Here is a 24806-nt window from a genome sequence, read left to right as displayed (position 1 = left end):
ATAAAACAAAGAGAAAAGTCTACACCCTTAGTGTCTCTGGTTACCTGTCGATATGGAAGCTGGTTCCTACCGAAACAAGATTAGGACAGATTAGTTTTCCACTGTAGTTTTCGCACTAAAGGAGTTCTTGTTGCTGAGTACCAAGAATGGGAGGAGAAAGTACATTAAAAGTTGTATGGAGTAGATATGCGTAGGTAATTTATTATTATTCTAATATGTGTGACGTTTATATCCGGTGTAGCTGCTCTGTGTATATTAAGTCGAAGAGAATTAGGAAAAAAGGTTGTTTGTAGGTAATAGGTGTACCTGCTATAGGTATATTCAAAGCAGAAAAAAGTTAGGTAAAGATAAATTTATTTAGAGGTATCCCCTTGTGTAGTCCGAGAAAAACCTTTCTCACCCGGCTTGTTTAGCCCTTTCAAGTATGGTCTTTTTTTTCATGATCTCCGTTATGTGGTCCATTACGATTTCGAAGTTCTCCTTGTTGGTGGTTTAACCAGGACAAGGTCCGCTGTAGCGCTGTCGCAAAGTGACGTGAATTGGTTGCTCAAGATCGAATGGGTCGCTTTGTTAAAGACCTGATCGTCCGCTCTTCTTACCTTATCGGCAAAGGAGGATGGATCCGTGAGCCTTATTTTCTGGTTTCAGTGTCCTTGTACTTGATCCGTTTCCATTGTCAAAGCCTCCGTTTTTGGAGAAAGCTGGTACGGCTGTGGGGGAGCAGGTGCCTCGATGTTCCGTGGGTGTTCGGCCTGTCTAGCTCTCTGGAGAGCTTCCCGGAAGGCTGGGCACTTACCACTGCCAATACGGGTCCCTCTTTACATATGACACAGTACTCCTCTTCCTTATGTGCCTCGGAGGTGTGACCCTCCCTTCCGCACCTATAACAGTGTCCGATGCGGTCGGGACCATCACACCTCGAGGCATCGTACTGGTAGCTCCAGCAGCGTTGGCATCTCTTCACTATATATCTGCGTTCCACCTCGCAGCGTACGAATCCCACCTTCAGATGCCCGAGGTCTAAAATCCTCCTTGCTGCTTGTGCAGTAAGGACGACCGTGGCTGCTTTAGTGTTGTTCCGCATCGGGCGTATCTGTTTAATGGCGAAACTAGGGTCCCACCTGCCGATTTCTTGTATTATAGCCCGCTTTATTTCCTCCTCTTGTGTACTATCCGTTATTTCTCTTAAGTGAATGATTGTCTGCTTTTCGGTTCCCACCAATTTCGCCGTGAAACCAATTTCTCTATCTGAGAAAGCCTTTTTTAATATCGAGGCCGCCCATGGTCCTTGTCCATGGTTATTAAGAGGTTCTCGTCACTGGTACTGCGCAAGCTGCGGATAGCCCCCCTTGCCTCCGTCCCTTTTACGGCCTTCTCCACTCCCTCCAAAAGTTGTGAGTAGGTCGTATCCTTTTTGGATACGATGAAACCGTACGTTGGCCTTTCTCGACGCGTAGCCGTACTAAATATCTGAACCTAGCGTTGGTTAACGTTGGAACCTTTCTTTGGTGGAAGCAAAGACCGCTTCTGCCATCTTGCGCAACTCCATTACCGGCATATAGCTCACATGATGAGTCACGGAGTCCTCGGAATTCGTTTCTTCTCTCACACGCTCAAGAGCGCGCCAGAGTTGTTCGGGTGTGCTGGGTCGTAATTTGATGACTTTCTCTGTCTTTGTTTTGCTTTCTTCGCCTCGTCTAACCGTCGTGGACTGTTCCAACACCTCCAAGTCTCCTTCAAGGGTGGGGAGGTCGGGGTAGCGGTCGCGGTATAATCTTTGTATTAAGTGGGTCATTGTTGGATCATTTGGTTCCAGAGCTACGACCTTAACGCCGCACTTGGAGTCTAACAGGTTATATATTTCAATGGTTGTCTTACTGAAGATCCTTTCAGGCCAGTCGTAGCGAGCGTGCCTCTGAAAGTCGGCGAAAGTATCGACTCCTTCGCCCGGAAGGGCCGTGGCAAGCGTCTGTTTGTGTTCCCCATTCCGCCGTAGCAGGTTTGAGTACTGTCATGTTTTCAAACGTGCCCACCTGTGTTTCCGTATCCACTGTCATGCGCTCCACAGGCTCAGTCAAGTGTATCTGGAGCCATTTCCTAAAATGCTCCATCTTCTGTAAGGCGTGTCTTTTTGTAAAGTGCCTATGGAGCTCCTTTATCGGCCATGCTGTATTCAGGAATTCTGAGATAAGTCCGATGAATTTTAACAATTGTTTGCTAACATCCTCTAAATAGTCGAGCAGCTTAACCGCCTCGCTACAGGTCTTCTTCTTATATATCTCACTTCTAAAATTTTCTTGGGAATCCTTCCGTTTAAATATGTTTTCATCAGATATGAAGTAATCTGTTTGTCTTCCAGATTTACCGCTCGCGTCGCCCGCGGTTTTAAAGTTTTTTTGGAATTTGTATCATTTTTAATCCCACGGAAATAGTTTTCCGCCACCACAGAGCCCCGCATGTGATGGTAAGGCTACATACAACGGGGCTCGCCAGGTACCCCGAAGGAACCGTTCATGGCCACGTGTCGGGTGGTCATTCATCCTTCGGCACGGTGTCTAACACATTTATTCCGGATTTTTTCCCGCTGGTTTACTCCGTCGGATTTTTGGTTTTCTCCTGTGGAAAAGGGAGAAAGGGGAGACGAAAGAGGAGAAACTGGAAGGTGTGAGGTGAAAGGCGTCGCAATTGGGAGTGATTACGGCGCCTTTCAGCGTCCTGAGACGAAGTCCGGCGGCCACCCGGTGCAACGGCGCAGGACGCTAGGTGGACTGTACTTGGTTTCACTGGTCCTGCTCCCCTCACAAACTTCAGGGTCCAAGACCAATTACTCGGCCCTCCCACTGGCGACGAGGTAAAAACACAGTCCTGGGAGGGAAAATACAGTAACCTAGAAATCAAATACAGCAATACGTCAAAAGGGCCATAGTTACATATTTTCTCTCTTATTAGTCCAATCGTGACATACAGTACCTCAAATAATAGGATTTAACCAATAGAATACAATAAGATAAAAAATCAAATACAGCGGCATATCAAAAAAGTGTTAGTTATATATTTTCGGTTCTGTTAGTCCAATCGTGACCTATAGTACCCAAATGGTAGGATTTAATCAATAAAATATACTGAGACAGAAAAATCAAATACAGCAGCATGTCAAAACGCCTAAGTTATATATCTCCGGTTTTATTAGCCCAATCGTGACGTACAGTATCCCAAATGATACGATATAATGAGACAGAAAAATGAAATAGAGTAGCATGTCAGAAGGGTCCTAGTTATGTATATATGCGGTCTCAATAGTCCAATCGTGACATGCAGTTCCTCAAATAATGGGATTTTACCAATAGAATACAATGAGACAGAAAAATCAAATAGAGCAGCATGTCAAAAAGGCCTTAGTTATATATCTTTCGTTCTTTTAGTCCAGTCTTGAAGTATAGTATAGATAGGATTTAACTAATAGAATATAATGAAATAGAAAAATCAAATAGAGCAGCATATCAAAAGGGCGTTAGATATGTGTCTTTCGTCCTATTAGTCCAATCGTGGCGTACAGTACCTCAAATAATAGGGTTTAACCAAAAGAATACAATCAAATAGAACAATTAAATATAGGAGCATGTTAAAAGGGCCTTAGTTATGTATCTTCGATCATATTAGTCCAATCGTGACGTACAGTACCTCGAATGATAGGATTTAACTAATAAAATACAATAAACTAGAAATTTAATACAGCAACACGTCAAAAGGGCCTTAGTTACATATCTTCTCTCTTACTGACCAAATCGTGACGTACAACTCCTCAATTAGCAGGACAGATAGGTAGGACCAATAGAATACACTGAGATAGAAAAATCAAATACAGCAGCAGCATGTCAAAAAGGCCGTAGTTATATATCTTCGGATCTATTAGTCTAATCGTGACTTACGGCACCTAAAATGATAGGATTTAACCAATAGAATACAACAAGACAAAAAAATTAAATACAGCAGTATGTTAAAATTATAGTATAAATTCGATACTTAAAAGTCATTCCCCTGGTTCATCCTTCCACTTTTTTGCCGGGCCTTATTTTCTGTGGAGAAGTAGCACATACATACTTCAACAAAAATACATCTTGCTTCTGTTTTGCTGATACTGCATAGAAAGAGGCGTAAAACTTCTTGATATAATCCTCAGGAATTGTAATACAGGTGGCGTGATTACAGCTTGGATGTTCTGGTGCAGATTTGCTTGAGTAGGTACTTAAAACAAAAAGAAAAAAAAACAATTCACAATTTGTTAAATCAATGGCCAATAAGACAACTTCAGTCTTACATCATTAAAAGCATCCTATAAAACTCGCTAGCTGTAGGTGCGTGTTAATGTTTGAAAACTACAAAATACTCGTATAATGGACACTCTTCATGTCTTATGGTTTTTTGCGCCACCAAGCTTAATGTTACAGAAGAAATACACTCATTTCAAACGTTTTTTGACATTTTTCTTTCAATTTTCTGGGTCTCTCGCACTTTTACGGGCCCTTCCAGGCATAACTTCGTCGATTACTCCATACATGATCCACACACAATGTACAATAAGCAATAATATAAAATAAAAAAACACACTGCAAAAACTCTTAAAGGTTAGGTTGGAACTGATAACATGCAGTAGCAGAAAGTGTAAACAATGATCGCGTGATCGAGAGGTGCTGATTGGTCGAGAGGTGCGGTTGTGATGAGTCGTCTTTGAATCTGAATTCTTTTGCAGAGTTGTTTTTGAAACTGAGGTTGATTTTGAACTGAGATTATTTAAAGCGGCAGTTGATTTAAAAATAAAACAAAGCAGTTGATAAGAAGAACAAAAAATGAATACTGGGAACAGTTTACAAAAAGGATGGAAAGCGGCTTCTCAGCGACTAAAGAAATCAACGGAAAGAAATTGCGTAATTGAAGGAATACAATAATATATTAGCAAACGAATGGAAAAGATACCTGACAGAACTGTTTATAGGAAAGGAAATAATCAACACAATAACATATCTGAATTAAGACACGAAAAAGAAATCAATTTTCAGTAAGTCGAGATAGCCATAAATTTACTCAAAAATAGAAAGTCACCAGGACCAGACGGAATAACCAACGAGCTTCTAAAATACGTAGGAGAAAGTATAACCGTAGAGATGACAAAACTTATACAAAAACTAATATTGTACTGCAAGATATCAGACGCATGGAGAAACAGCATAATGATACCAATGCTCAAGAAAGAAGATAAAGAAGATCCCAACATTAATATAGGTTTAAATCTACTGAACACTGCACTTAAGCTTACCGCAAAAGTCCTAACCAACAGAATCAATAAACTAACAACTTTATTAGGTTAACAATAAAGATTCAGATCCGGAAGATCCTGCGTAGACGCCGTACGTAAAAATCAAGGTTACAGAATGAGAACAAAGAAATTTAAATATATGTTATGCAGACGACGCCAAATATATGTTATGCATTAATCGCTGAGACAGAAGACGAGCTTCAAAGATTAACACACATCTTCAATACAACAGCCAAGAAATAGAATATATCAGCAAAAAAAACAAAACATCTAAATACCCACTAAAATGTAAAATCAAAATTGATGAGAAAATAATGAAACAGGAAGCAAGGTTTAGATATTTGGGAATACATATAACTGGTTACGGAGATGTTGAAGAAGAAGTACAACAACAAAGCTTAAAAGCAAGTAAAGCATCGGAATTTCTTACTGACAGAAACTGAAAGAACAAACGCCTAAAACAATGTTTAAAAGCAAGAATCTATAAAGCAGCAATTAGACCTATATTAACATACACGGCGGAAATAAGACCTGACACATCTAAAACGAGACGAATATTAGAAACAACAGAGTTGAAAATACTCCAACGAATATCAGGGAAAAGTCTGTTACATAGGGAGAGAAGCGAAAACGTAAGTAGAGCATGGAAATATAGAAGACATAAATGGATGGGTGACAAAACGGAAACAGGAGTGGAACGAACACATTAGTAGAATGGCAGAGGATAGGATAGTACGAATAGCACGAGATAAGTCACCAAATGGACGAAGAAGTATTGGCAGACCAAGAAAAATATGGTGCAATAATTTTAACAATTTAGGAGGTTAATATTGAAGAAGAAACAGGCTACAAAAGGAAGAAGAAGAAACAGAATTTAAAGCGGCAAAAACTGAGTTTATACCGCAATTGTTTTATAAGTACGATTTCTCATGAAGAATACGAATCCACTATAAAATAAAAATTGGACGACGTGGTCTTAGTCGTCTTTTGAACTATGCTACTATATATAAATATATATATATATATATATATATATATATATATATATATATATATATATATATATATATATATATATATATATATATCTTCACCTGTTGGCTGGCTAACCAGTCACAACGTAGATATTATAATATATGATATTTTGGATTATAGTATAAAATAGGCAAGGCAGGTGGAGATGATAAAATTGAACCGGAAATGGTAAAATACATGGGAGATGAAGGAATAAATCGGCTATGGAAAATATATAAAGAGGCGTGGGAAAAACAAACAGTCCCTAAAGAACAATATCATCGTGCCAATATACAAAAAAGGAGAACATGTAAACTGCGACAACTATAGAGCAATATGTCTGTCATCGGTATGGTTTAAAATATATACGAAAACAATAGAGAAGAGACAGAGACAAGAAGTAGAAATGGTATTGGGAGAAGAACAAACGGCATTTAGACCGGGAAGACAGACAAATGACAACATATATATCATTAGAAACCTAATAGAAAGAAGCATAGATACGTAGGAAAAACTAGTATTATCATTCATAGACCTAAGAGCAGCATTTGACATGATAGAAAGACATATTATAGGGAAATGCTTGAGGAAAATAAACGTACCTAATGCATTGATAAAAATTATAGAAAGTACTTACAAAGAGGTAAAAGGAAGAGTACAAATAACAGGGGAAAGATCGGAAGCATTTAATTGGAAGAGAGGTATTAAACAGGGAGATAGTCTCAGCCCTTTGCTATTTATATTAGTAATAAATGAATTGATAAGAAACACTAGAGTCAGAACTAATCAACTACAGACAATAATAGGTTACCGCAGATTACAACCGGTAACAATAGAGTCCTTAATGTATGCAGACGACATAGTACTAATAGCAGATTCCGAGAATAAAATGCAAAAACTAATGGATATATGGGTAGAACAAATAGAAGAACTTAAAATGGAGATAAACGAGGAAAAAAGTAAGATAATGATAATCAGCGGCAAAGGAGATAAGGAAGATAATCAAATAAAGATAAAATATAAAAACTCAGAATTGGAAATAGTAACAGCTTACGAATACCTGGGAAGTATAATAACTAATGACGGAAAAATAGACTGGGAAATAACAAATAGAGCAAAGAAATCAAACAAGTTATATTATGCGTTAGCCCCAATAATGGGAAAAAGAGAACTTGCACGAGAAGCAAGAATAAAAATATATAACACAATAGTCATACCGACTGTGCTCTATGCAAGTGAAAACTGGACAATTCTGGAAAAACATAAGAGCAGGATAAACGCAATGGAGATGAGACATCTAAGAAGGATAGTTGGAAAGACAAAATGGGATAGATTAAGCAACGAGACTATTAGGAGAATGGCCAACCAGGAACCGATAATGAACAAAATAGCAAAGAGACAAATGAACTGGTATGGGCATCTGATGAGGATGCAATCCAATAGAATAACAAGAAAAATTTATGAAGCGAAAAACATCGGAAAAAGAAAAAGAGGCAGACCAAGAAAAAAATGGATACAGCAAGTAGTAGAGGCGGGAAAACTTAAACAAAAATCACTCGAGGAATTGAAAATAATGGCAGAAAATAGAAAAGAATGGAACAGGTGGGTAAATGGAAATTAAAATAGCTAGCTCAAATCCGACACCCTGATAGGGTAAAAGGAAGGGGAGAAAGAAAGAAAGATATTTTGGATTGACCTCGCTTGCTTTGTTTTTGAGTTTTGAACCAATCACTGGGGGGAAAATGGTGTTTTTAACCACCTTTTCCTTTCATTTTTTGGTTTTTTGACTTATAATGACAAGATGTCACCCACATTTACCATAATCTTTAAATGTACCGCTCTACTACTTAGAGGTTGGTATTTCACCTTGCTGTTCTATCACTTGTTGACCTCAAGGCCATTATCTTTTCACGTTGTTAGCGTGGGTGTTACACCTGTGAATTCATTTACCTGCTGCATTCAGTAAGCTAAAGACTGGTAACTTCATTTTACTTTTAAATATTATACTTTAATCTCAACTAATTAATAATGTTATCTAAAGTCAAATTTAAATTTTACTGATAATACATTGTTGGAAGTGCATCTCATGATCTTTCTAGTTCTTTACACATCAATTTTTAATGTTTTTTATTTAAGTTTTTTATAACAAAATTTTTTATATACATGTATTATTATCACGTTCTTTTGCTGTGCTAAGTTTGTTAATTTGTAAACTGTACCTAGTTTTAATTAATTGTTTATACAACTTTATCTCTGAATGTTCCATTATCGGACGCTTTTTTACATTTAATATCGTTGACTGCTACACGTCTTTTTGAGGTAACACACATGTTTTAACTTCTCTTTGGATGTTTGGTTTTTTCACATTGCTCTTTTTAGATGAACTGATGATGCTTTCTAAACAGAAAGCGAAACGTCTTCAATAAATAGATGAAGTAGCCACCTTCTTTGTCTTTTATTTCTCCACTTTGACCGAAATACCCACCACTCTTCGAGTGTACCTTAGTTTATATATATATATATATATATATATATATATATATATATATATATATATATATATATATATATATATATATATAGAAATGTTTCTTTAACGTCGATATTCCCAAAAAAAAATCTTTATTTCGAAATAAAAAGTTACAATTTTTGAGAAATTCTACAAACTACTAAACTACTACATTTAATGATTTAAACTTGACTATTGATTTCTTCCTATTTATAACGTCAGATATCGGAATCTGCTGATTCTTAATAGTAAGGGAGCTTATGGCTACATTTCTCCTCCCTCCATTGGTTGGGACTTCGTCCTCGAAGTTTTGGTTACTTCGGCTATCAGCTCGTCTAGTATCTGGATCTGGGCAGGATGCAATTTTTCTCCAAATAGGATTTTGGAAATTCGTTTTCTTTTCCTAATTAGGAAGATTATTAGGAAAGCTAAAATAGTTAAAAATATTATAACAGAAGTGGTGCTCAGTCCTATGGATAATCGGGGTAGTAGTGACAGTGTAACGGTGTTTGTTAAAAATTCTTTTGTATTTAATTTCAAAATTATTTGACTCTGGTTTAAATATAATTTGGTTTGAGGATAAATTAATTGGTTCAGGTGAAATCTCTATTCCAGTGATAGGGTTCTCAACTGATGTATGTTGTGTGTTAGTACTGTTTTGTAAGTTGTCAAAATCGGCAAGGAAATCGTCTATGTCGAAATTGTCGGGTGGTTCAGCACATTCTGAATTCGGGGGTTCAGCACATTCTGAACTCGAGCTTAGGGCATTTATTTGGACTCGGCTAAAGAGCATCAGCAACTTGATTCTCTTTGCCTTTTTTATATTTAACTTCAAAATCATATTCTTCTAGTTTAAGTCTCCATCGGGCTAATCTAGAAGTGAGGTCTTTAATTTTGTAGATCCATACGAGAGGATTGTGATCTGTTTCTACAGTGAATTTTTGGTTGTATAAATACATACGGAAGTGTTTACAAGAATCTAGTATGGCTAAAAGTTCTTTTTCAATAGTGGAGTAGTTTCGTTCTGCGGAATTTAGAGTTCGAGAATAGTAGGCAATAGGGTGATTATTTTGAGATAATACTGATCCTATAGCTATATTAGAGGCGTCTGTAGTCAGTACAAAAGGCTTTTCGAAGTCTGGATATTGTAAGACTGGAGAATTAGTTAACAATTGTTTGCATTTTGCAAAACATTCTAAATAATTTGGATTTGTGGGGTCGATAGTTGCTCCTTTTCGAGTACATCTCGAAAATGGGGACGTTATTTTTGCAAAGTTGGGTATGAATCTTCGGTAGTAACCGATTAAACCAAGAAATGATTTAATTTCTTTTACTGTTTTTGGTAGAGGATATTTTTGTATAGCTTCGATTTTTGCTGGGTTAGGTTTGATTCCTTCGGTTGTCACTACGTGACCCAAGAAAGAAACTTCTTTCGTGAGAAACTCGGATTTGTCTAACTGAATTTTTAAATTATTTTTTCTGAAAGTGTCAAAAATAGTCGCAATATGAACTAAGTGTTCTTGCAGTGACTTGGAAAAAATAATGACATCGTCCATGTAGACGAAGCAAAACTTATGAATAAAGGGCCTAAGAATATTGTCCATTAACCTTTCGAATGTTGCTGGGCTATTCTTTAAACCAAAGGGCATACGTAAAAATTCAAAGTGACCATGCGGAACTGAAAAGGCTGTTTTCCGAATAGAATCCGGATGAACTTCAATCTGATGGTAACCTTGAGCTAAATCTAATGTTGTGAAATAACTGGCTTTTCCTAAGTTATCCAGTATCTCATCTATCTGAGGAAGTGGGTAGCGATCACTTTCAGTATGATCATTGAGCTTCCTATAATCAATTACTAATCTAAATTTTTTCTGACCTGAGGCATCAGCTTTTTTTGGTACTATCCAAACTGGAGCTGAGTACGGTGAAATTGACGGTCGAATTATCTTATTATCTAATAAATTATTTATTTGTTTTTTTATTTCTTCCTGCATTGCTTTGGGATGCCGAAATCCCTTTACATAAATTGGATTTTCATCCTTAGTTTTAATTTCGTGTCTAACAGCTGACGTGAAAGTTAAATTTTTATTTTCGTCGTAGAATACGTCTTTAAATTTTTTGCAAAGACTTATAATTTTATATTTTTCTTCGTTATTTAAGTGCGAAGTACGGATTTTGTTTTCATTAAAATGCGTCGTTGGAATTTTTGCTATATTATAATTACAAAAGTTCTCAACTTCAATTCTCTTATTAAATTTCATAGGCATAGGTAAGTCGAAAGTGTCTAGAAAGCCGTTTTTTGCAACGTGAATAGAATGGGGAATTTTGATACCTTGAAAGTGTCTTTCGCGCAATAAAACTTCGCCATTATGAACGCTTACTGGAATTTTTTGGTATAAAGTTTCAAATGGAATGCTAACGTGAGGATTCTCAAAGGTTAAAGTATGAGTTGCGTAGCTAATTGTGGCGTGGAATCTTTTCAGATCGTAAGTTCCAAGGAGGATATCAAAGAATTGACTAAAGTCGGCAATTTTTACGTCGAATGTTTGTGGAATTCCATATTCTAGGAATAGTGGCGTCTTAATATTTAAGTCGTGCTTGGAAGTAATTTTCATTGACGTTAGCGAAAAAGGTTTTCGATAAATATGATTTTTATCAAATAGTTTGAGAGCTCGCGGATTTAAAATTGAATGGGAACCGCCGGTATCGATTAAAACGCGTAGATGTGTTTTGGGTGTAATGAAGCAGGGTAACCCAGGGGAACTTTCGATATTATGTAGGTTTATACAGGGGGTGGATGATCGTCTAACGGGATGGCTTGAAAATCCTGATGATTTTCATCATGCAAATCGGGCTCTTGTTCGGATTCGTAATTTTCGAAATCGTTTTCGAAATATTGGGTATCATTTGGGTCTATGTAAAAATTGTGGCTTCTATTAGTTGTAATTGTCATGGGCTGATGGTTTCTGGTTGTGGTAGTTTGAACACCGCTCATTGGAGTAGCAAAATTTGGTTGGGGTCGAGGAGCTTTATATTTATTTAGTCTTTGTTGGTTGTTTTTCGGAACATTGTTTCGTTGGAAGGATTGATTTTGTTCGTGAGAACTGAAATTTTGTCTCTAAGGAAAATTATAGTTCTGTTGTGGAGTAAAGTTAAAATTGGGCTCTGTGTTGTGAGTTGAAGGTCTCACATAATTCGAATGCGTGGGTTGGAAGTTTGAGTATGTGGGTTGGAAGTTTGAGTGTGTGGGTTGGAAGTTTGTGGATCTTTGATTATTCGAAGATTGATAGGGTTTATTTTTGAGTGGGGCCTTTTTGTTTTGTTGGCTCTTAAGGAAGTTCATGTATTGTTGTTGATTTTTGTGGTTATCGTAGGCAATACACTTTTGAAGGGCTTCTTCTAGGGAATTTAATTCAAAATGCGATAAGTATTCGCAATAAGGCTCGTTGATTCCGGTACAGAAAGTTTTGAGGGCAATGTTTTTGAAGTATGGAGTTTTAAAAGTGACTGTCGCGGGATTATCGTTTAAAGTGATGTGTTGGAGTAAATCGTTCAGATTTGTAGTTATTCTCTGATGATAATTATCGTAGGATTCACTATGTTTTTGGACGGTAGTGGATAGTTGTGTTACTAATATGTCTTCGGAACGTCTGTCTCCGTATTTAGTTAATAATGCTGGACGAATTTCTGTCCAATTGGTTTTATTAGAATAGTTTAAGAAATTTCTAGGTTCTCCTTTAATTCGAGATACGATATGGGAATTTAAGATAAATTCTTGGGACGGATTTAAGTCTTGGGTGCCTAAGAAAACTATTAAATTATCTACTGCTTTGATAAAGGTGGAGAGGTTGTCTCCAGAAGAGAATTCGGGCAGAGTTGAGCAAAGGCTAGCAATATCGCTATTGGTCATCGGCATTTTGGAACGTAATTTAGATGCAGGCTTAGATTTAGAGGTTTGTAGATTTCTTTTTATTTTTAGATTTAAACTGTCGAATAGTAAACTTAAATTTTCGATACTATTTTGGGAAATATCATTCAATGTACTCATAAAATATATGCAAAAATATAAATGCAAGTATATATAAAAATTCGTTGAAGTAAAATGTTATAAATAATATAAATTCAATAAACAATAAATAATAAATTCAATGTAAATGTTTAAGAATTCAATTAAAATAATAAATGCTCATAAACAATGGTAAAGAAAGGAAAAACTTACGCAAGGATGATCGTGTTTGATTTCCAATACATTTTTCTCTTTTACCAGGTTCTTCAGGATTTCATTAAACTAATGTAGACCAGGAAACGACTATGTTTCTGTATGAAATATCCTGTGGTTCGCAGCGCCAGAAATGTTTCTTCAACGTCGATATTCCCAAAAAAAAATCTTTATTTCGAAATAAAAAGTTACAATTTTTGAGAAATTCTACAAACTACTACATTTAATGATTTAAACTTGACTATTGAAACATAATAATTACAATAATAATAAAAATATTGATTTCTTCCTATTTATAACGTCGGATATCGGAATCTGCTGATTCTTAATAGTAAGGGAGCTTATGGCTACATTTCTATATATATATATATATATATATATATATATATATATATATATATATATATATATATATATATATATATTTATATATATATATTTATATATATATATATATATATTTATATATATATATATATATATATATATATATATATATATATTTATATATATATATATATATATATATATATATATATATATATATACAAACAATACAGTTTAATAGGGTTGCAGTCAGAAAATCGGCCGGGATGTTAATGAAACACTCTTTTTACTTTTTGTCTAGCTTTCGGAATGGTTTTATTCTTTTTTCAAGACATAGTCGTTGAGATTATGTATAAAAGCATTGACACTCAACATTAATAACACACATATAAAATATCAAATAATGGACAAAATATATTCCAAAATTTTTAAAATTTGGGTAAAGATAGTAAAACTTAGTTTATGGCATCTTTTGCTGGTGTGTTTTATAACTCTGACACAAAGAGAACAGAAATGTATTTTCAGAATGTTTCATTAACATCACTTCAAAAAATATGAATTTTGGTTCAAGAATATGTATCTTTATATTTAAAAATATTGAATATTTATATAATTAAAAGTTGTTTGTAATTCACAATTATTATATTTTAATATGTAATTACTTCCTTCTTTTTGAAAAAAAAAATATGAAAAATGCAAAGTTTTCTCAAATTACCTATACCGAACATAATTTTTATTTATTACAAATATGATAACTCTTCAGTTCCGATAAAAAAAGGATTTTTATAATATGAAATAATTTTCACAAAATAAAATACATGACATATCCAATGAACATTAATAAGTTAATAACTTTTTTTTACTGAAATGGAGGAGTTACCATATTTTTAATAAATATTATTATCGGTATCTATAATTTGAGAAAAATTAGAAAAAAAATGTTTAACTGGAAAGATATAATTACATATTAAAACATAGTTTTTAATTACAAACCATTTTTTATAATAAAATTGTTCGATATTGTGAATTATAAAAGTACTTTACTCCTGAGCGCATTTCATATTTTTTTACATTTTTTACAATGATAGTTGTATCTTAGATTTTAGTCCATGCAGAGTTTTTATACAGAATAACTTTTTTCGTCAAATTAATAATAAAACAGTTATCCTATTTGTAATAAATAAAAACGATTTGGGTATGGGCAATTTGACCAAAATAGGCAAAGTTATAAGGATGAAATTGCATGTTAGAATATAATTTTTAATTCCAAACAATTTTTCATTAACTTTTTTTCATAAAACTATCATTAAAAAAGTTTCCCATATGATCGACTTAATATTGTGAATATTTATATATATATATATATATATATATATATATATATATATATATATATATATATATATAAATATACATACATATACATATATATATATATATATATATATATATATATATATATATATATATATATATTTCGCTTACTTACTATTTTCGCCACTTACTATTCTCTGTCACTAAAATTCGAGTTCATTGGTGTGTCTCTTGACCACAGTATCCCACAGCCCAGCGGCAGATTGTGAGATAAACCAGTTCCATTTTTTGTTTATATATATATATATATATATATATATATATATATATATATATATTTGTATTTTTATGTTTTATTCTTACAAACCAAGATGGTGTCCAATTAAGTCAGCATCATTTTTGAAAATTTTTTATTATTAATCTTACGAAAAAAGTTATTCTTTATAAAAAGTTGTGGATACGAGGTTCGTCAAAAAATATGAATTTTGGCTCAATAGTATGTATCTTTATATTGTATAGTATTGAATATTCAAATAATTAAAATTTGTTTGTAATTCTAAAATTCTAACTCTGAACTAAAATTCGAATTCGCTGGTGTGTCTCTTGACTACAATATCCCACAGCCCAGCGGCAGATTGTGAGATTACCGAAATACCATTTTTTGTTTTTATATATATTTTGTGTATTTTTATGTTTTATTCTTACAAACCAAAATTCCTTACCAAAAAATAGTTAAATGGATTTTATTTCAGATAAATTAAATTATACGCCTGTCTTTAGCAAAAGCAAAATTTATTTATAATTTTTTCATAAAATTGTTCATTATTAGACAAAATAGAAAGAAAATTCTTCTCAATTGAAAGTAAAGACAAAGCTGTCAGTCGATTTTGCGACATAGCGTTTCTTTAATAGTTTTTAATTTGTTTTAAACAAGAAAATTTACATCCAACGAAAACTAAAGTTGCGGGTATAGTAGCAATTAAAACAAATAATTTGTATGCTTCAGAAAATATGTCAGTTAATTTATTCTCGTTAAACTATTGCAAAGTTTTAATAACATTTAAAGTATAAAATTGTTCATCTTCGTAAGTGACACTTGATTCGTAAATCTTTTAAATCTCTAAAACGAAGTCCATTTAGTTTCACAATTTGTTGGGATACTTCGGTTTAGAATTCAATTCAGAATAAATGTTGTTTTCGCCGAATGATTAAAAAAAAGAGGAATTGATGTAACCGTTGCAAAAAATATCCGATAATTTCTATTACATTTTGAGCCCCGCTTGCAAAACTAAATGTAATCTATGAGCGCAACAATGTCTATACTTTTGGAGCATCTACTTTAAGTTTTAATTGCACTCAATTTAAAGAGCCGACCATTACACCAGCACCATCGTAACATTAGGCAATCAATTTACTTTTGTAATCATATAGCTCAAGAACGTTCGTAATTAAATTACATAGAGCTTTTGCAGATCTATTCTCACTAATATCAAAAAAGCCCAAAAATCGTTCTGTTACCTGACCAATTTTGTTAAGAAAAGGGATTGTTAAAGTACACTGCGATTTTTCGGTAATGTCAGTAGTTTCGTCCGCTAGTATAGAAAAAAATTGAAATTCATTAATTTCTCTTGAAATTGCATTTTTAATGTAATAATCTATTAAATCGTTTGAATTGGTTTTGATAAACGAGTGAACACTCCTTCTATTTTTTAATATAATCCTGGTTGCCTGATCGCGTTTAACTGTTAAATTAAAAATTTCTTTAAAATTATTCATATTTCAAGAATTATGGCTCTCATCGCGACTGCGAAATGCAAGTTCTTGTTTTGCTAAAATAATTGTAATATCAATTAAATATCGTAAGAGACTTCTATTTTTTGATACTTATTGGATAAAGTAATATGTCCAGCTAAAGCATTGTAAATAGTTTCCGTATTTTTTTTTAACGTTTTGAAACCTAAGTTTCAAAATGCAGAAAAAGAACAATTCATAGAACAACTGCAAGAAGAAATCGAAAAGAGAAAGAAGAACCAAGAAATAATTATCGCCGGTGACCTAAATGGAAGAACAGGAAGAAAAGAAAAACCTTCATATGGACCCAACAGAAACCGACCCAGGGAGAGTCTGACCAAGTTACGGCTCCGGCTACACCTGTCAATACGTGCTCAATACAAGAAAAGAAATTCAAAATCAATTTATTAGAAGAAGACTCAATAAAAGACCTATATAAGCGAAGATTGGACCAAAAGCTAGAAGATTTTCGGTATGAATCATTAGAACAAACATACGAACACATAAAAACCTGCATGAAGACAGCAGCCCTAGAAGCTCTTGGAGAAGTGGACCAAAAATACACCCACCAAACTACGAAATTAACCGAAGACACACTAACATGTATAAAAGAGAAAAAAGAACTTCATATAAAATACCTGAACACAAAAAACTATGAGGACTTGGAACTATACAGAAAAAAAAATAAAGAAGTGAAAAGAAAAGTAGCAAATGAAAAAAATGAAAGATGGGAAAAAACATGCACAGAGATAGAACAGCACATAGGAGGAACGAGAAATTCAGAGTCATGGCGCATCTTAAAGTCGCTCCAAAGAAATAAGACAGAGAAAATCAAGATCGGTCAAATCAAAGAAAACGAATGGCAAGAATACTATAAAAAATTGCTAACCGAAGACCGTCCCGAATTCAAACAATCAGAAATAGACGGAATAGAAATCTACACACATGACGAAATCGAATTAAGCCTAGCTGAGGTAAAAAGAACTATCAAAACTCTAAAGAACAAAAAAGCAGAAGGTCCCTGCGGAATACCAAATGAATTGATAAAAAACGGATCGGAAAAGTTATTCCGTATGATACATAAAATGTTTGAGAGAGCACTGAATGGAGACATGCTTACCGGCAGAATGGACCCAAGTATATATGACATCAATATACAAGAAAGGAGATAGAAAAAACTGCGAAAACTATCGGGGAATCAGCATTATATCGTCTATAGGCAGACTGTATGGAAAGACCATAAAGGAAAAATTCGAAATATATATACAAGATAAAATCGGAGAAGACCAGGCAGGTTTCACAGCCGGGAAAGCATGCTTAGATCACATTTACACGGTCGAACAACTAATAGAAAAAAGAATGGCCAAAAATAGATCCGTCCATGCTTTTGTTGATCTTAAGAAGGCATATGACTCAATACCTAGAACCCAGCTATGGGAAGCAATGGAAGACATCAAAGTTCCACGAAGATTAATAAACGCGGTAAAAGCACTCTACAAGAATAACGAAGTAGCTATCAAAACGGGCAATAGAATATGCAGTCCATTTAAGACGACAAAGGGACTACTACAGGGTTGCTCCACATCCCCCACCCCGTTCAAAATATTCCTGGAAAAAACCCTGAAACCATGGAAAAGAAAGTGCGAAGGAATGGTATACCAGTAAGGAACGAATATCTATATACGCTAAGTTTTGCCGACGACCAAATAGTGATCGCACAAGACGAGGATGACCTCAGTTTTATGATGAGAAAACTGGAGCAGGAATATACAAAGAATGGGATGGAAATAAACCTAAAGAAAACTGAATACCTAACAACGGAGAATACAGAAACAAAACAGCTGCAAATAGACGAAGGTAAACAAATCGTAGGAACAGACAAGTATAAGTATTTAGGTTTCATAATATCAAACAAAGGAACAACGGAGGAAGATATAAAAAATAGACTAGGACAAACAAGAGACTGCATACGAAAATTGAACCCGGTACTATGGGATAAGAACATCAGCATGAAAACAAAGAAAAAAATATATAATACCATGACAAGAAGTATCCTCACTTATGGGTGTGAAAATTGGACAATAAATAAGAAAACCAAAAACAAAATAAGAGCAACAGAGATGGAATTCCTAAGGAGAAGCTGCAGAGTAACAAGAAGAGATAGAATAAATAACATGGAGATTAAGAGGAGAATGGGAATGAACTCCGACATAATAGACTACATCGAACAGAAGAGGTTAACCTGGTACGGACATGTCAGAAGAGCAGACCAAAATCGGTGGATAAATAGAATAACAGAGTGGAGCCCGATAGGAAGAAGAAAGAGAGGCAGACCCCGAAGATCTTTCAGAGATAAGGTGGACGAAGCAATGAGTAGAAGAAACCTACAGGAAGGGGACTGGCTAAACAGGAAAAATTAGAGAAAACGGTTGAGTGAAGGAATACGGTGAAAACTGTGGAAATCCTTGTATATATATATATGAAACCTAAGTATTGTTTAAATACCTATTCTTTCGAAAATTCATGTTTTTTTGCAAAAGTGCCTTGTACAACTACGAGGAGCGTAAAATAATTAACTTCACAGAGATTATAAAACAATTGCTTTTCTATTTGAAATAGGTATTATGTCAAAATATATAAATCAAAATTTTGAAATAAGTAATTCATATTAATAAATAATTAATTATTGTACATTTGAACAGGTTAGGCGGCGCCTACCTTGCCTACTCCGACGGGCCGCCCCTGTTAGCGAACAGGACAAAGCAATACTTAGATGGATATGAAAGAACAAAACATGAATAGTATATTAAACTAAAATTAAATATTGTTATTATTGAAATCAATTGAATAGATCAATTGCAATAACTATTTATGCAAAAACATACATTTATATACATTTTGGCAATACATTATCCCAAACAAAATTTTATTATTTTTATATTTCTACCTCATTTTTAGCGAAGATTAGTATTAATGTTTTTTTCCTTTACAGAATGTGTTCTTGCACCATTTGTCGGAGGATCAACTTCACAACACATACCATTTGTCTACCTTCCTCTAAAAGGACAAGTTATATATCCTGGTAAAGAAATATCCCTTAACGGTAAGTAATCTTTAATTATTAGTGCCTGAAGGTGATATTCAGTCAAAATGATTTTAAAAATTTAATGAGTGACCTTAGATGTCAATCTATCGGATCCCATATATATATATATATATATATATATATATATATATATATATATATATATATATATATATATATATATGTGTGTGTGTGTGTGTGTGTGTGTAAAAGATTAAATCTTTTAGCGAAAGCTGCTATCGCTTTATTGAATTAAATGGCCAAATATATGGCCTAGGAGGACAAATTCGTTAAACTTCCCGTGCTCGAATCGGTATCAATAAAGTGTTATGATCATTTCGGCCTATCCCAGCCTCATCAGACACTTGGGCTGATACAAATTCAAACTCGGAAAGTCCAACGAATGTCTCCCAAAACTTCACTACAACAGTAGTTAGCTTACAAAGGCTCCACCTGCTTTGGCGGCCGTGAACGAAAACGATATGATAAATATATTATATATATATATATATATATATATATATATATATTTATATTTATTTATATATATATATATATATAAATAAATATATATATATATATACATATTTATATATATATTTATATATATATATATATATATATATATAAATATTTATTTATATATAGATATATATATATATATATATATATATATATATATACATATATTTATAACTCACTTAAAAAACTTAAAGATCATAGATCATCCACTTGCTAAATATTTACATAATTATGATGGATATGCTCCCAGATTTTATTGTCTTCCAAAAATACATAAGCCAACGCTGAGCATGAGACCTATTGTATCATTCATCAATTCACCAAATATTAATATTTCTAAATTTCTAAAGGACATCTTATCTAAATCATATAATTACAATAACAACTTCAATATTGTTGATTCTTTTCACTTTAGTGAATTTATCAACAACTTCAAACTTCCACAAGGATACATTTTAGTGAGTTTTGATGTAGTGTCTCTTTTCACTAACTTACCTCTATCTAGTGTTATTACCTTCTTAAGAAATCATTGGAACTCCATTCAACCTAACTGTCCTGTTTCATGAGATGCATTTGCAGAACTGTTGCAACTAGTATTTGACACTAATTTCTTGGTCTTTGATGACAAATATTATCTTCAAATATTTGGCACACCTATGGGTTCCTCAATCTCACCTATCCAAGTTAACTTTGTACTGGATGATTTGGTATCTGACCGTTTGGGTCTCTTTGATTTTCAAATCCCTTTTATTAAGAGGTATGTGGATGATTTATTATTAGCCTTACCCCCAGTCAAGATTCAGGCCACTTTGTCTATCTTTAATGAGTTTGATCCTCACTTACAGTTCACTGCTGAACTTGAGGGCCCCGTCACCAATAGTATTCCCTTCTTAGACATGTGTCATTAGAATGGGAGATAAGACCTTAACCACAAGTTGGTATAGGAAACCGATGGCCTCTAATAGGTTTCTCAACTACCATTCTTGTCATCCTTTCAAATATAAACTAAACTTAATCAAAGCTTTAAGCTGTCGGCTAAATAGATTGACACATCCGATTAATCGAAGGGAATCACTTCAATTACTAAGAAGTATTCTGATTGAGAACTCCTATCCATCCTCTCTCATTAATAAATACCTTTACTTACAAAGCTATGGCTCCTCTTTAGATGACATATCCAATGGTGACCAACGTAGAATAATATCAAATAATTCAATTAATAACATTGTTGTGCCTGATACTGATCTTGGGACTCCTACTACCCATTATTCATCTTTACCTTATTTTCCTCAAGTTACTGAGAAACTTATTAAACTGTATAAACAGAATAACATACCTGTGAAAATTGCTATTAAGAATGCTGACTGTTAGAAATTTGTTTTCAAAAACTAAAACACCCTTGTCCCTTTTGGAACAAGTTAATACCATTTATCACATACTTTGTGCTGAGTGTGACTCATGTTACATCGGTCAGACTGGGAGATCATTGAAAGGGCGCCTTACTACACATCTTAGCGACGTCAATTTATCTAAACATACTTGTGCTCTTGCCCAGCATGCTATTAATACCAAGCATAAGATAGACTTTAATGAAGTTAAGATTCTTGGCACAGAACGCAATCTCGTCAAAAGCCAGTTTTTGGAAATTTGTTCAATACTTAAACACCCTAATGCTCTTAATAAAAGAACAGACATTAGTAACTTGAGCCAAATATATCATGCTTTAATATTGCAGAATTAGGCTTAATAAGCTATTTACTTTATTATTGTCCTTTAAGGTGTACAGGTTTACCATATTTTCTTATTAAATAATTTAAATACATATAAACATATTAAAATAAATTTAAATAAAATAAAAAACAAAGAAATATTTCTTACTTATATTAACTTACACTTATGCAACTTTTGACATAGTCACTCGTTGCATATACATACACACATACATATAAACATATAAAATAAAATTTTAAATATAAAATAGAATATAAGAAATATTTCTTACTTGTATTAGCTTACACTTATGCAACTTGCATTACTTTTGACATAGTCACGTGTTGTACATACACAGATTTGTATTAATTGTTTTTAATCAAATAGTTTAATACAGTTATGTAATTGATGTGATTCATAGAATCCTTTATCATTTGCAGCTCCAAGTGTATGAACCTTCACCTGTGGCTGTTTAACCAGCCACAACGTTGACGATTTATATATGAGTTTTTGAAACCGATCACTGGGGGGAAATTTGGTGTTAGTAACCACCTTTCCTTTCATTTATTGGTTCCTTACAAGCAGGTTGTCACCCAAACTCATCTTATCATTTAAATAAACCGCTCTATTATTAGGGTTGGCATTTCACCTTGTTGTTCTGTCATAATTATTGACCTCAAGGTTTACTGTCTTTTCACGTTGTTGGCGCGTTTGGTTTAATATAACACCATTTTACCTACAGCATTCAAGAAGCCAGGAGTGGTAATTTCATTATACATTAAATTATTCAATTTCAATATTAATTACTTTAATAATGCTACCTAAAATTAAAATTAAATCATAACTATTGCTATATTGTTGGAAGTGCATCTCTGATTTTCTTAGTTCTTCATGCTCTTTTTCAATGTTTTTTTATTACTTATACATGTATAAAAAACCACATGTTCTTTTTACTGTGCTTAGTTTGAACAAATTGTTAACTGTATTTAGTTCAATTTATTGTTTATACATCGTAATCGTATAATGTCCATTTACTTAAGCGTCTTTACAATTTTAATATCACTGACTGCTACATATCTTTTTAAGGTAACACAACAACTTTTTCATGCTTGTGTGGTTTTTTCATATTGTTCTTTTTAGATGAACTGATGATGCTTTATAATTAAGAAAGCGCAACGTCTTCAATAAATAGATGAAGTAGCTATCATCTTTGTCTTTTTTCTCCACCTTTTGACCGAAAAAACCCACCACTCTTCCGAGTGATCCTTAATATATATATATATATATATATATATATATATATATATATATATATATATATATATATATATATATATATATATATATATATAGAAAAGTATAATGCGAGTGAATAATAAGAGTAAAATGTAATGGCATGGATCGCAAAACCGAAAACCAGAAAAGGTATATAGATGGAAGCCAACCGTATATACGTATTTCTGACTATTGTTCGTCCTAAGTAAGGTGCAGCCAAGTTAGAAAAGGAGCATGTTAACTTGGAAAAGGATCATTACAGGAGCAATGCGACCAATTTTAATTATATAAATGTAAATATATCTATATCTAATATATATATATATATATATATATATATATATATATATATACATATATATATATAAATATATCTATATCTAATATATATATATATATATATATATATATATATATATATATATACATATATATATATATATATATATATATATATATATATATATATATATATATATATAAATATTATAAAATAAATTTAGTATTTCTTGGGTTGAGGTTCAATAAAATATATTTTATTAAATCAATTATCAACATATCAACATTAATTAATCACACTTTTTCTAATCTGCAGAAAAATACCATCTATTCCAACCCAGGGAACAACTTATTTAATACCCAAGAATCAAAATAACACCCAAGATCCAACCAAGTATCGCCAAATTACTTGTCTTACAACTGTGTATAAATTGGAAATATCCTGTGTAGCCCGGCGTATTAAACAACATTGTACTTTAAACAACACCATAGAGACTCAACAAAAAGGATGCGCTTAGGGTTCCATGGGTTGCAAAGAACAACTTATCGTCGACTCTGGCATTTCTAACCAAGCGTATAGCAAAAAAGGAATCTCTTTACTGCTTTCATTAACTACAAGAAAGCGTTTGATTCAGTGCCGCATGAATAGCTAGAGTATTAAAAATATATCTCAAGCCGATGATAACATAGTGACCCTTTTGTTTACACAAATTCTGTCGTTTCATTTGTTGTATTCTTACGATTTATTTTTTTAACATTTAAAACTTCGAACGGTAAATGATGATCATAACATTTAATTTTATTTTTAATGTAATCTTCAGACAATTTCGTCGCATTATCTCGTATTACAACCTGTTTGACAACAATAAATTTGGAAACATAAATGTCTAAATTGTTATCAATAAATAATTTTGCGTTTTTGTTGAAGCTAAAGTAGTTAGCGTTTTTTGAATCCTACATTTTAATGCGAATTTTATTGCAGCCTATTAAATAGAAACTTAAAATTTTATTGTCCATTTCTGATTAATTTGTTAAAATTTGGTTCATAATTAAATACCTGTATCTGCCTCTCGGGTTTTGATTGAGATGTACTTCCGTCTTTCAGAAGATTAGATTACTCGGTAATTAAATTTGGTGTACTTACATTTTTATGTTCGTGTGTATTGAGTATATCAGAATCTATCTTGCATTTTCATATCTTGCAGATCTGGCGAATCAAACAAAAGATCGTCTAAAGGATCGGGGGGTTCCCCCCGATATGCACAATGATTGTGTATTCCTTTACACTATCACTGTCACTTTAGGTTTTTTACAGAAATAATTTAATGAGCTAATTTTAACTACTTTTACCTATCATGCAATTTGGGTGCTAATTTTGACAAAAAAAAATTATCAGCTGCTATTGATAGCACCTTATTTCTTCTCCAAACTGTATCACCGACGTGAA

At 33.2% G+C, this 24806-nt stretch overlaps 1 protein-coding gene across 1 annotated transcript in view; it reads left to right on the top strand.

Moving 5' to 3' along the window:
- sha (shavenoid) overlaps positions 1 to 24806 on the top strand; it is a 641875-nt gene that overhangs the window by 475241 nt on the left and 141828 nt on the right. The window contains exon 4 of the mRNA XM_072529817.1: positions 19481 to 19591. Within this exon, the coding sequence (XP_072385918.1) occupies positions 19481 to 19591 (111 nt within the window). The remainder of the gene's footprint in view (positions 1 to 19480; positions 19592 to 24806) is intronic.

Source organism: Diabrotica undecimpunctata, chromosome 4 (assembly GCF_040954645.1).
Source record: "Diabrotica undecimpunctata isolate CICGRU chromosome 4, icDiaUnde3, whole genome shotgun sequence".
NCBI classification, from domain to species: Eukaryota; Metazoa; Arthropoda; class Insecta; order Coleoptera; family Chrysomelidae; genus Diabrotica; species Diabrotica undecimpunctata.
The sequence above is the reverse complement of the archived record's forward strand: the minus strand, read 5'-3'. Positions and strand labels throughout refer to the sequence as shown.